Raw genomic sequence first — 13,185 nt, 5'->3', positions numbered from 1 at the left:
AGCAGCGCTGAGCCCCCACCGCTGCTCGCCGCGGGGTGAGCGGCTTTCTCCGCTCTTTTTGCTGGCAGTGGTGGCAGCTGTCACATCTGTGAGCTGCTCATCCCGATGAGGAGATCCCCTCCTCCCCGGTTTCGAGGCAACAATCCCCGAGAACAAGACACTGGATAAGGGGAGGGGGCCGGTGACGGGCATCATGCCCCTGGGTGCACATCCTGGGCACGACGGGGGACGGGGAGGGGCGAGGGCAGGATTTGGGGGTGAGTGCGTGGGCGGAGGATGCTCGGGGCAAGTCGAACGCGGGCAGGAGATGCTGAATGTGCCCCGGCCGTGTGGCTAAGGGGAGCCCGGCTTCCCGCTCCGTGGCCAGCGCGGCTTTAAATAAAACCTCCCCGGTTGCTCATTAAGAGGCGCCGGAGCCCGGGGCCGTGTCAGTTCCCATCAGCCAAACTGTCCGTCTCCACCGGCGCCTCGCACCTACACGGCTCCGCCGCCGCTCGCGGGAGGGTATTTTTAGCACAGCTTCGGTCCTGGCACCCCGCAGTCAAGGGGGGCCGCGAGGCCGTGCCTCAATTTCCCCTCGGTCTCGGATGGCCGAGCCCCTCGGGGTTGGTGCTGCCCAAGCATCGCCGTTTCGGCTGTGCTGATGAGTTGCTGTGGCAACGAGAAGTGCCCGGCACCGGCACCCACGGTTCTTAGGGCTGGGTCAGAAATGGGACCGGTGCGGGGGGATGCTGGCTGCTGGTACAGGGTGATGCTGGGTGCTGGTCCAGCAGGATGCTGGGCACTGGGGTGGAGGATGCTGGGTGCTGGTGGGGGGGATGCTGGGCACTGGTGCAGGGGGATGCTGGATGCTGGTGCAGCAGGATGCTGGGCACTGGGGTGGGGAATGCTGGGCACTGGGGTGGGGGATACTTGGTGCTGGAGGTGCAGCTGAGGCAGCTGGCTGGGACACCACCAGCAGCCAGGATACAGGGATGGAGAGATGGATGGACGAATAGATGGATGGACAAACACCCTGAGTGTTGCTCTCCTCAGCTCAGGGCAGAGTGGGTACCCAGGGCTGCTGCTGGGTGCGGATGGGTGCCAGGCTGTCGCTGCCCTGTGGTGAGATGGCACAGGGAGCTGCTTGTTGGCTGACAGGCTCCTGTGGTTTTGGTGACGTGTGTGAGGAGGGCCCTTGCTTTAGGCTGCTCCCCCCCCAGAATGTGCTGGCGGAGATGACAGATTTCATGCTAATACGCATTTCTCCTGCCCTAATTACGCTGCAGGAGGTGAGGAGCGAGTGCCCAGCCTTTAATGCCATGGGCTAACAAGTGCCCACCCCTGCCCAGCCCTGCCCACCCCTGCCAGCTGGGATGAGTGCTGGCACTGCAACACTGCCACAGCAGTGGGGGCACACAGGGGCACGTCACAGGGTGGCACCTCGCACAGCACCCAGCACCCCTGTCCCAGCTGAGGCGTGCCCCATGCTGCCTGGGCATAGTGGGCACTCAAAGGTGGGCACTGGGGAAGAGGCACCCGAAGGTGTTGCATGGCTGGGCTTGGTCAGTGAAGCTGTCTGACCTGCAGGCACGTGTGGCCATGCCGTGCCATGGCTGTGCCACGCTGTGCCGTGCCATGCCGCGCCATGCCCACCCGCCACGGCTGCGGCAGAGGAGCCGGCGTCCCGCCCCGACAGCGCGCCTTGCACACACAGCACTTTCAATGTTTTATTTGGGGAAAGTGCTGTCGTTAGCAGGGATTAATTATTAAAATCAGAGCCATCTATAAAACATGAGTGGCCGGGCACGGGGCTGCAGAAACACAGGCAAAGCCGGGCACAGTCCTGCTGCGGCGACCCACTGCCATGGCCTTCACCACAGCTATTGCAACGGCACCTCGTGCCGGCGGCGGTTTGGGGCTCTCACGGCAAAGTGGGTGCAAAGATGAGGTGTGGAGAGTAAGGGTTACCTCTGCCGTGACCCACCGGGCCGTCAGGGCCGGGGGCTGGCTCGGCCATGGCAGAGTTGTGCCAGCTCAGCGTCTGGTGGTCTCCGGCGCGAGGCGGCGGGAGGCAGCGGCAGCTCGGAGCTGTTTTTAGCGGCTGCCGGTGCGGTGGGGAGCGGGTGTGAAGAGCGGCTGCCGCGGCACCAAGGCGCCATTTTTAGAAACCAACAAGTTTTGCTAAGGATGGCTGTGAGCAGGGGGAGGGGGGCTGCCTGCACCCTGGCCCTGCTGCCCACACCAAGGCGGGCCGTGTGCCCAGCCCCGGCAGACAGCCCTGTCCCTCCATCCCCCCAACCTGTACCTGGGGGTACCCGCGCTGCCTGGGGCACCCCCGCACCCGTCTGCAGCTCTGCTGGCCCCTGGGGAGCTCTGCTGGGCCCCTTGAGAGTATTGGTGGTCCACAGAGATTTTTGATGGCCCCCAAGCAGCTCTGCTGGCCCCCAGGGAGCTTTTCTTTACTCTGAAGCCTTACAGCCTGCAAAGCACATATTTTTCTCCTTTTTTTCTGCCCCTCTCAGCTCACCCCATCTCAGCACCCAGTCAGGACCTGTGCCAGCCATGTCCTAGTCCCAGTCCTGGCCCCAGTCCCTGTCCTCTTCCTGGGGGCCAATTCTCTCCCAGTGAGAAGTCCCACTCGATTTGCACTTAAAACTCCTCGCTCTGTGCAGCCTCCTTGTGCCCTGGTCCCTGTGGCTGCAGGCGCTGCCCAGAGAGACTCAGCAATCCCCAAAAGTCTTCTAAGGGGAAAGGGGCACCAAACCCCACTGCCACAGGTGGTGTCACCACTGCAAAGCAGGTAGTCACTGTGGTGATTGAGTCCCATCACCAGCCTGGAGAAGGAAGCCAAGATGCTCTTTGAGGGCTTCAGGGTGCCAGCCACATTGGTGCCCCACTCCCCACAACTGCACTGCTGGTGTGATGGGCTCTGGTGCTGGCACCTCCTCCGTGGCAGGGATGTGAGGGCTACACACTGGCCCATGTCACCTTCTGCCTGGAAGTAGCTGGGGACATCCTCACCTTCTACCTGGGTCAGCTGCTGAGGTCCCTTGGGGGCAACCTGGGCACCAACCCACTGTGATGCTTGAAGCAGACCCGCTGCTGCACCCTGTGGGGAGCTGGGGCTGGGGAGGCCCTGCCCCTCACGCTGCCCCTCACCCTGTCCAGAGCCTCGGGGCTGCCCCAGGGGCTGTTGGGCTGCCCTGAGGTGCTGCTGGCTGCTGCTGCCCCGGGGCTGCTGGGGCTCTGCTGGAGCGGGGGGACCACACAGCCTGTACCACAGTGGGCACCTCCCTGTCCACCACCCACCTGCCTGCTGCTGGCGGGGGCACCACGCTGCTGCTCGGCTTCCCCCTGCGCTTGGCCAGCGAGCCGGGGGCCCGTCGCCAGGCCGGCCCCGCCGCTGCATGGCCAGCAGTGCCGGGGCTCGGCGGCTCGCTGGCTCCCTCCCGCAGCTCCTTCCGAAGCGCTGGGGTGCCGCGGGACGCCTCTGGAGGGGGCAGCCCTGCCGCCGCGCACCCCCGCGGCTGCTCACCCCAAAAAAGGGACAGAGGTGGCGATCGACGTCTGCGCCCCTTTGTTTTTTTTTTTTCCTCTCCCCCCCGCGCCAGCCCCCCAAAAGGAGGGATGGGGTTTATTTGGCCCCGTTGCCGGGCCGACGCGCGCAATTATCGCTGATTGCCTGGCGGTTGCCATGGCGATGGTGAGCACGCAGGGATGCGCTGCCACGTGGCCCTTGAGTCACGGACACGCTGCACCCCCCATCCCCCCCCCGCTGCACCCCACTGAGCTCCCCAGCACCGGACTGCCGCGCCGGGAGGAGCTCACACACCCCCACCACATGTTCCCCTACCTGAGACAGAGGGGTACAGCCAGGCGCCCCCAGCCCTGGCAGCCCCAGCTCAGGCAGCCCAGGCTCACTCACTCCAGGGGTCCTGCAGGAAATGTGACCCCAGAGTGGCCATGTCACCCCCTACCCAGTTCTGGGCAGTGGTGGGTGCACAGAGAGGTGGATGAATGGGGTGGAGGGGTGAGCAGGCCAGGGGGGCAGGGCACAGCCATGGCAAATGTCACTGGGCTCAGCAAAGCTCATCACCTCAAAACAGAGCAGATCTGAAGCAGAGCTGGGGCCAAGAGCAGGGACACAATGCCAAGGCAGTTGTGCCTGGGCAGGAGGCTGGTGCCAGGAGGTGATGGGTGCGAGCCCAGCCCAGGGACACTGGAGGAGTGGTGGCCTGGCCCTCGTGCCACAAGTCATTGCGTGGCAGCCCTGAGCTGCGCTGGGTGCCTGCTGGGTAATTCCGAGTTACACTCCAGGTTCCCACGAGGTGCAGAGATTAATAACTGCATCGCACTGCTGCCAGCCAGTGTGATTAAACTCTTGATTAGAAGCTCAAACTACAGTGCCTTGCTAATTCCCTTGCTCTCACGCACCGTTAATTACCCAGCATGGGTGGCGACAGGCCCGGGGCTCCTGGGGCTCCGTGCTGTGCAGGGGACAGGGGCAGGAGGTGCCCCGGGCTGCCTCTGCCTTGGGGTGCTGGCTGGTGTCCCTGTGCACAGTGGGGAGATGCTGGCTTTGGGGACAGGGCCCTGGTGTTCCCCATCCATGGGCCTGCCCAGCTGGGGCTTGAAGGGCTGTGAGTCCTGGGAGAGGGTCACATCCCTGCAGCAGCTCAGAGCGGCACAGGATGAGTGGTTTTGGGGAGCTGAGGTTTGGCATGTGCAGGGGTGGGAGGTGAGGGGGTGCAGCTCGGAAGTGGCACCATATGGGCTGCAAATGCCAGCACACAGCACGCAGCCGTTCGGGAGTCCTGCACACACGGCTGCACTGGGTGAGGGGCTCCAGGGACTGGGGGAAGGGGCTGGCACCCTGCTGCACCCCCAGGATCAGGCCGTCCGCCCTGGGATGAGCACTGTGCCCCGGCTGTGGGCAGAGTTAAAGGTATCACTGCGGGGATTTCTTGCCCCTTGGCTGGGCTGTGGGGCACAGCCAATCTCTGCATGTAGGGGAGCGAGTGGGGCCTTTGGGCCCACAGCTGGGTAAGGAGGATGAGGGAAGATGCCTGATTCCCACAGGATGGCAGTGGGGAGGCAGGACAGTGTGTCCACCCATGCCTTTTAGTGCTCTTAGGGGACAGTCACCTGTGACACTGAGACCACACTCAGCACTGATAATAACGTGCTGCCATCCCACCCATTCCACCCGTCCCATCCCTTCGCACCCATCCCACCTATCCCATCTCCTCCTGTCCCATCCCATTCAGGGCTGGTGGCCACGGCACAGCCCAGGGGACCCCAGCTCACTCCCTCGCCCTGTATCTCGTCTCAGTCTCCATCACCTCGGCAAAGCCAGCTGTGACACCAGGGCTGCCCCAGTGCCCAGGGCTCAGTGGGGTGAGACCCGTGGAGTGCAAACTTGCTTTGGGCATCCAGACCCGGGGCGAGGTGCCTGTGGAAGGGCAGCAGGGCCGGGCTCAGGGGCCATCTACAAGGGAGAAGGGCGCGGGGGCTCGCGGGTGCTGCTGTGCACTCGAGGCCCCGGGCGCGGCGCGCCACGCGTGACCCGTCCCCGCGGGTGCCTCGACGGGCGGGGCGCGAAGTCGGACGGTGACGTCAGGGGCGGGGCGGGGCGGGCACGCGGGGGGCGGGGCCCCGCGGTCCCGCCTCCCCAACTTGCCGCGCCGGGCGCGCGGGGCCGCGCCGCGACGGACCGACGGCTCGACTCAGCTCGGCTCGGCTCGGCTCGGCTCGGCTCAGCTCAGCTCAGCTCAGCTCAGCTCCGCGCCGCTCCGCTCAGCTCAGCCCGGCTCGGCTCGGCTCGGCCCCGCGCGGGCGGGAGGGAGGGAGAGGCGCGCGCCCCCCCGAGCGGCGGCCCCGGCCGCGGCCCCGTTGCGGTCGGAGAGGCAGCAGGTGAGCCGCGCCGGGACAGCCCCGAGCCCAGCACAGCCCGCCGGCCCGTGGGCGAGGGGGGCCGGGCAAGGGATGGGGACGTTACTGGGGTTTGGCACTTTTTGGCCTGGGACTGACCCTCACTGCCCTCCCTCCTGACTCCGGTCGCCGGTGGTCCGGGACACCCCATCGGGGCCGTGCCGGTCCGTGCCCGGGTGCGTGTGCGCCCCGCCGGCCGCCCGCTGCCGCCCCGCCCCCGCCGACCCCTCCGCGTCCCGCTGAATCCGAGCCCCGACGGATGCCGGAGGTACAGGAGCCCGGCTCTCCCCACGCCTCCCGGAGCCGCTGCTACCCCGGAGCCGCTGCTACCCCGGAGCCGCCCCCGCCGGGCCGGCCCCGTGACGAGGGGGTTGCTGCCGGGATCCTCTCCCCGCGCCCCCGCCGCCGAGCATCCCCTCCCGGGCCCCCTGCCTCCCTCTCCCGCAGCCTGCGCTCTTCCCGCTGCCGCATCTCTCCGAGCCGGTCCCGGCCGAGACCTTCCCTGCGGTGCCCAGCCCGGGCTGCACCCCCACACCTCCCAGGCGCTGGAGGGGCTCTCCCAGCCCTTCCTCTGCCCCAGCCTGCGAGCTCCTGCAGGCAGCACGGGGCTGGCGCAGCCCCTCCGCCTCCCCGCTGCCTGCTTGCCGCCCGCACCGGCAATATTTCGGTCCCACTCGGCCCGGCTGCGTTTGTGCCGCTCCCCGGTACATCTTTCTCCCGAGCTGGGTGGGGAGGACGGGCTGTGAGTGGGGACCCCCGCACGGACACGTCCAGGGTGACTGCAGGTGGAAGCAGAGCCGCAGGCAGAGCACTGGCCAGTGGCTCCCCACACCGTGGGGCAGAGCCGGGGCTCGGGGGGCTGGGGGGGCTGCTGCCGAGGGCTGCATGGCTGCGTCATCCCTCCCTGCCGTCTGCACCCGGCCACCCACTTCCCTGCTATTGTCTTACACCCGCTGTTGCTTCTGCTTCCAAATTAAATGCATTTTGGGGAAGGGGGGAGGGGGGCTGGCTGCATGTGGGTGCCAACGCAACACCCAGCCTCCCCCCTGGCACCCCGGGGAGGAAACCCTCATCCTTTCACCCACCCCTTGCCTGGGTATGCCTGCTGCAGGGGAGGAGGCTCTTACCTGTGGGGCGCAGGTGCTGGCCCCGATATGAGGTTGGGTGCCAGCCTCCTTTGTGGAGTATCCTGGGTGCACTGAGCTCCCCCTAAGCCAGCCCAGGGCAGGGGAAGTTGCCAGTGCTCAGCCCCAGCAGGATGAGTCCCCACTAAACCAACGGGAACTAATTTTATGAGCACAGATTAGCTGAGTGCTTGCAGAGACAGCAATAAAATCCCGATATATCATCCCACCCGGGTCCCCTTCCCAGCTAATCCTGGCATCATGCCGCTGGTGCTGGCAGCCTTCCCACCTGCCCGCAGGCCAGCCCTGCCCCTGCCAGCCCACAGCACCGAGCCTGCCACCGTGCCAGCACCTGCCAGGACAGCCCTTGTCCCCCTTGGCCAGGCACAGTGTCACGGCAGAGCCAGCATCGCATGGCATGGAGACACAGAGGTGCCAGGCAGGGCAGGCTGGGATGAGCTGAGTTTGGACTGGAAAGCTTCACCCTGTCTATGGTGTGGGGAAGGGTGTTCCGTGGGTGCTGTCTTTCTCTTTGGAGCGTGGGTGCACCCTGAGTGGGATGGCAATGGGTGCTCTTGCCCAGTAAGGGTTTTCCTGGCAGGAAGGTGCCTGGGTGTTGTGTGAGCTGAGAGCACCCATCCTGTGGGCATTGCTCAGGCAGATCAACCTTGAGGGACAGAGGCAGGAAGGAGCATCCCCCTGCTCCCTGGCTCGCTGCACCCATGTCTCACCAGATTTAGGGTCAATCACCCCAGGGAGGGCTTAGGTGCATGCCTTGGGTGCTGTGTGAGGAAGGGCCACCTTCCTCCCAGGGCCTGTGCGGCGGGGCTGGGGCCACACACCCGCAGGTGGGTCGGGTGCTGCCGGGTGCTGCCCGTCCCTGCCCCCTCCGAAGGATGTGCCGCTTTCTGCATCTCCAGCTCCCATTGCCATAGCAACAGGCTCAGAGCTTGGGTACCCGTGATGCGGGCTCCCGCATCCCGCGCTGCCATCCTGCCCGTGGCCCTCGCTGCGGGGCCCCAGACAGAGCCAGCACGGCACGGCACGGCCGGCACGTCCCAGCGTGCTGTTTTGGGAGCTTCAGCAGCAGGTGATGGGTGCTGCCAGTGCCGTGCCAGCATCCCATCACGCAGTCCTGCTCAGGCCTGTCCAAGAGGGCTGTGGGGGGCCTGGGCAGCGCTCTCTGCTTCTGAGGCATCAGAAAATAGCGTCAGTTAAAACTTCTTCCCAGTAACAGGATGGAAAAGGGGAAGAAAATCAATGTATGGGCCCCATATTTTGCTGAGGAAGCTTCTGAAGGGTTTCAAAGGGTTCCTGGCAGGAAAGGAAGGGGCAAAATGTCAGAGGAGCTGGTGAATGCTGGGGCTGGTGTCCTGCCCGCTGCCGGCAGGCACTGCCGAACTGCAGTGCCCACCTACCCAGTGCTGCAGTGGGGCTGGGAAGGGATGGGGAGCTGAGGCTGCCAAAACTCACCACACACGTGTGTGACGGTGCCCTGCCCAGGGCAGGCTCGGCTACAGAAACATCTGCATGGGGTAAAACCAAGCTGAGAAATGCAAAAGGTCCGTGTGCCTCCGCTTCCCTCCCCAGCGGGTGCCCTGGCCTCTGCGCTTGCCCTGGCTACTTAATGAATCATTAATGATCTGCAAACGAGGGCCGGGGGAGCCGGCTTTTGGCCACGCCAGCAGCTTGAGCGCAGGCAGAGCAGCCAGACGCCACGGGGATGGGCGCACATCGGTGGGGCCGGGCACGTGGCGCCAGCCGGGGAGCACGAGCAGCCGCCGCGCTTCGTCAGGTTTTGCGTTAATTAGCGCGGCTCGGGGGGGCGCTGGCGCTGCTCCAGGGGAGGCTGACGGTACCGGGCCCCTCACCGCCTCTCCCTGCCCTGCCAGCACCGGGCCCTGCGATGCCGTTTGGCTGCGTGACGCTGGGAGACAAGAAAGATTATAACCAGCCGTCAGAGGTGACCGACAGATATGACCTGGGCCAGGTCATCAAAACGTGAGTTGGTCCCTCCTCGGCTCCGGGGGTGCCCCGGGGAGACCCCAACTGCCTGCGTGCCTCGGGCTGAGGAATGGCACGATGCTGCCCGTGGGGTGCCGGTCCCTGGCTGGGAGGGGCAGAGGATATTTCGAGGTGGCTGTCCCCTCGTTAATCCCCTCTCTCTGGCGGGTGCATGGGGGTATTCACCACCAGCTCCAAGGTTTCCCTGCTGCAGCCCTGCATCCCTCCCTCCCCCCCCGCAAGATCAGTGGGGACTGCAGAGATTCCACGACCCCGGCTGCCCCCAGCGCTGCGGGAAGGGGAGGGCTCTGCTCCGGCAGAGGAGAGGGCAGGTGACATTGGGGGTGAGCAGAGCGCTGCTGCTTCCCCCCTGATTTCTGTTGCCGTGCAGGGGGGGACCTGTTACGAAGTGCTCCACAAAATGAAGCCCTCAGACCCACTCAAGAGCCAAAATGAGCACCAAAATGTTTTCTGTCAGCCAACAAAACACCAGGACTGTGCGGCCATGGGTCGTGCCTGGCGGGGTGACACTGGGTGCCAGCAGGGATCTTTTTGGGTGCTCTCAAAGCTTTGCTTCATCCTCCAAGCAGCTCGTCCAAAGCCCACGGGTCCTGGCTTCCCTGCACCCAGGGCAGCCGTCACAATGGTTTTGGTGCAGCTAGGGGGTTGGAAAGCCAAAAGCTTTGCCAGAGCAGTGTCAAGTACCCTCAGGGGCTCCCCCATGGCTCCAGCCCGGCCGATGGGCTCGAGCACCATTAATAATAGAACAGAAATCTTGCAGCATCCCCCGGCAACCAGCACATCTTCCCTTCTTTCTTCCCGACCGCAGCGCTAACAGTAATGTCGGGGCATGCTGCTGCTCTGCCTCGGCACAGCAGGACCTGCCCCAGCTGCTGCCTGTGAGGAGGGGACTTTTTCATCAGCAGATTTTTGCCTTTCCCTATCAATTCGCTTATTCTGTGCCTATTCTTTCTCACTACTCTTCTGTTTTTCTCCTCCCTCTGCTTCGGAGAGGTTTTTAGCTGCAGCTTCCTTCCACCCCCATGGCATCTCCTCTCGCCGCTGGGATGGGGGATGCTGTGGGCCTGGGGACAACCTGAGCACCCCGAGCTTGGTGGTCCCCGGGAGGGGTGACGGCTGCTGATGCACTTCCAGGGAGGAGTTCTGTGAAATCTTCCGGGCCAAGGAGAAGACGACGGGGAAGCTGTACACCTGCAAGAAGTTTCTGAAGCGGGATGGGCGGAAAGTGCGGAAGGCAGCTAAAAATGAGATCATCATCCTCAAAATGTGAGGGCTGGGGCAAGAGGAGGGGCTCTAGTGCTACCAGGAAAAGCAGAGACCCCCATCCACCTCCCCCATCTCTCTATAGGGTGAAGCACCCCAACATCCTGCAGCTGGTGGATGTCTACATCACCCGCAAGGAGTATTTCATCTTCCTGGAGCTGTAGGTTTGGAGGGTGCGGGGAGGGATCTGTTTGGGGGTGCTCCCACCGTGGTGGGTCTCAGCAGCCTGGTCTCCGCAGGGCCACCGGCCGGGAGGTCTTCGACTGGATCCTGGACCAGGGTTACTACTCGGAGAAGGACACCAGCAACGTCATCCGGCAGGTGCTGGAGGCTGTCGCGTACCTGCACTCACTCAAGATCGTCCACAGGAACCTCAAGGTGGGTGGTGGGGGGCTGTGAGCACCCCTGGGTGCTGGCGTGCCCCCCGTCCCGGCGCTCACAGCCCCTGCACCGGCAGCTGGAGAACCTGGTGTACTATAACCGCCTGAAGAACTCCAAGATCGTCATCAGCGACTTCCACCTGGCCAAGCTGGAGAACGGGCTCATCAAGGAGCCCTGCGGCACCCCCGAGTACCTGGGTGGGTAACAGCCCTCCAGGCAGATGTGCAGGGGTGGGTGGTACTGCTGGGGTCCCAGAAGGTCCCTGATGCTCCCCAAAAGCCCAGGGACTGGTTCTGGGGATTTCTGTTGGGTCCCTCCTGATGGTCACAGGTGCTGCCAGTGGGTCTCTCCCACTCTCCAACACCCCAGGCTGGATCCTGCACGCTCCTCAAGGGTCCTTCTTGTTCCCCATCACCCCTGGGCTGATCCTGGGTACTCCCCATGGGTTCCTCATGCTCCCCATCACCCCTGGGCTGATCCTGGGTGCTCCCCATCACCGCGGGGCTGATCCTGAGTGCTCCCCATGGGTCTCATACGCTCCCCATCACCTTGGGGGCTGATCATGGGTGTTCTCCATGGATCCCTCTTGCTCCTCATCACCTTGGAGCTCATCCTGGGTGCTCTCCATGGGTCCTTCATACTCCCCATCACCCCTGGGCTGATCACAGGTGCTCCCCATCACCCCAGGGCTGATCCTGAGTGCTTCCCATGGGTCTCTCCCAATTCCCATGACCCTGAGGGTAAGGGGCCAGGGTGTTGGGGACCCCAGGGCAGGGCCATTCTCCTGTCCCTCGCAGCTCCAGAGGTGGTGGGGCGGCAGCGGTACGGGCGGCCGGTGGACTGCTGGGCCATTGGTGTCATCATGTACATCCTGTGAGTCTGGGGCAAGGGTCGGGGAAGCTGGGAGGGGGCTGGGAGCCAGGGGCTGGGCTGAGCCCCCCACCCCATCCCCCAGCCTCTCGGGGAACCCCCCTTTCTACGAGGAGGCAGATGAGGACGACTATGAGAACCATGACAAGAACCTCTTCCGCAAAATCCTGGCTGGAGACTACGAGTTTGACCCACCGTACTGGGATGACATCTCACAGGCAGGCGAGTCCCACGCTGCGGGGCAGGTGGGCATGGGGGTCTCACGTTGTCCCCCTCCAGCACTGACTTGCCCCTACTTGTACCCTCAGCCAAGGAGCTGGTGACACGCCTGATGGAGGTGGAGCAGGACCAGCGGATCACGGCAGAGGAGGCCATCTCCCATGAGTGGTGAGGGACAGCAGTGGTGGGTGGGGTTACGGGGGAGCTGGAGGGGGCTGCTCACCCCTCCCTGCCTTTCCAGGATTTCTGGCAACGCTGCCTCTGACAAGAACATCAAGGATGGTGTCTGTGCGCAGATCGAGAAGAACTTCGCCCGGGCCAAGTGGAAGGTGGGTGAGGGTGCCTCAGTTTCCCATCTCAGCCAAGCCTGTTTCCCCATCACAGGGCTATCAGCCTCGGGGTGGGGGGAAGGGAGGAGCTGCCAACCCCTGTGACCCTGCCAGCCCCTGGCAGGCATCCCTGGTGGGGCACCCGACAAAGTGCCCAGGGGCAGAGTACTGCCTGCACCCCATGGCCACTCGCCTCTCCCCACAGAAAGCCGTGCGAGTGACTACGCTCATGAAACGCCTTCGGGCACCCGAGCAGACAGAGACAGCCCCGGCCCCGGCCTCGGCCCCAGCCCCGGCCCCGGCCCCAGCCCCGGCCACCACCACCGCTGCCAGCGCTGCCACCACTGCCACTGCCACGGCTGCCACTGCCACGGCCACCACTGCCACCACCACGGCCGCCACTGCCACCACCACGGCTGCCACTGCCGCCACCACGGCCGCCACGGACACTGCGGCCCCCGCAGCCCCCGCGGCCCCCGGCACACCGCCCGCTGCCCTGCAGCCCCCGGCCCCCGGCACGCCGCCCGCCACCACGTGTAACGGGGACGGGGAAGCCCCCGCCGCTGCCGCCACTACCGAATCCCCCAGCGAGCAGACCGGCTGAACGGCGGCGGCCCCCGAGCCCCCTCTCTGTACATAGTCCCGGCATGGTCCCCCCCCCCCGCGCCCCCGCCTGCACCCCCTTTTCTACGTGCCCCGACGGAGAGCCGGCCGCGGGGCAGAGCCCTGCATGGAGCCCGTCCTCCCCGCCCCCGCCCCCGGCCCCCTCTGGCCCCCTCGGTGGCTTTGCCGGTCGGTCTGTCTCCCCCTGCTCTCTCAGTCTGTCCCCTGCCCCCGTCGACCCCCGGGGATGCCCAGAGATACGGGGCAGCCCCCCTGGCCGCACACGCCGCGGGGCTGGGGGCGGTGTGGCGCGGGAGCCCCCCGGGACACGTGTGCATGTGTGGGACCGCAGGTGGGACGGAGGGGGGGCCCCGGCGGGCAAAGCACCTGCCACCTTCTCTCTGTCCCGGGGCCAGAGGGGGAGGTGTGTTGCAGGAGGCGAGGGAGCGTGGGGGTCC

The 13,185-nt window shown here is 65.3% G+C and overlaps 1 protein-coding gene across 1 annotated transcript; it reads left to right on the top strand.

Moving 5' to 3' along the window:
- The first annotated feature begins 8,940 nt into the window (after nt 1–8,940).
- On the top strand, nt 8,941–12,728 carry CAMKV (CaM kinase like vesicle associated). Its single transcript, XM_062008464.1, has 10 exons — nt 8,941–9,038; nt 10,197–10,328; nt 10,411–10,485; nt 10,565–10,703; nt 10,783–10,903; nt 11,504–11,579; nt 11,662–11,798; nt 11,885–11,963; nt 12,037–12,124; nt 12,330–12,728. The coding sequence occupies exons 1-10, from the start codon at nt 8,944–8,946 to the stop codon at nt 12,726–12,728; spliced, it is 1,341 nt and encodes a 446-aa protein (XP_061864448.1). The 5' UTR covers nt 8,941–8,943.
- Nucleotides 12,729–13,185: the final 457 nt, after the last annotated feature.

This window comes from Colius striatus, chromosome 15 (genome assembly GCF_028858725.1).
Source record: "Colius striatus isolate bColStr4 chromosome 15, bColStr4.1.hap1, whole genome shotgun sequence".
NCBI classification, from domain to species: domain Eukaryota; kingdom Metazoa; phylum Chordata; class Aves; order Coliiformes; family Coliidae; genus Colius; species Colius striatus.
The sequence above is the reverse complement of the archived record's forward strand: the minus strand, read 5'-3'. Positions and strand labels throughout refer to the sequence as shown.

What these genes read in the sequence shown, in the direction of transcription:
- CAMKV (XM_062008464.1), top strand. Translation starts at nt 8,944, where the DNA reads ATGCCGTTTGGCTGCGTGACGCTGGGAGACAAGAAAGATTATAACCAG. An exon ending in CGGCACCCCCGAGTACCTGG is followed by an intron (nt 10,904 to 11,503) that starts GTGGGTAACAGC and finishes TGTCCCTCGCAG; the next exon opens with CTCCAGAGGTGGTGGGGCGG. An exon ending in GGATGACATCTCACAGGCAG is followed by an intron (nt 11,799 to 11,884) that starts GCGAGTCCCACG and finishes TTGTACCCTCAG; the next exon opens with CCAAGGAGCTGGTGACACGC.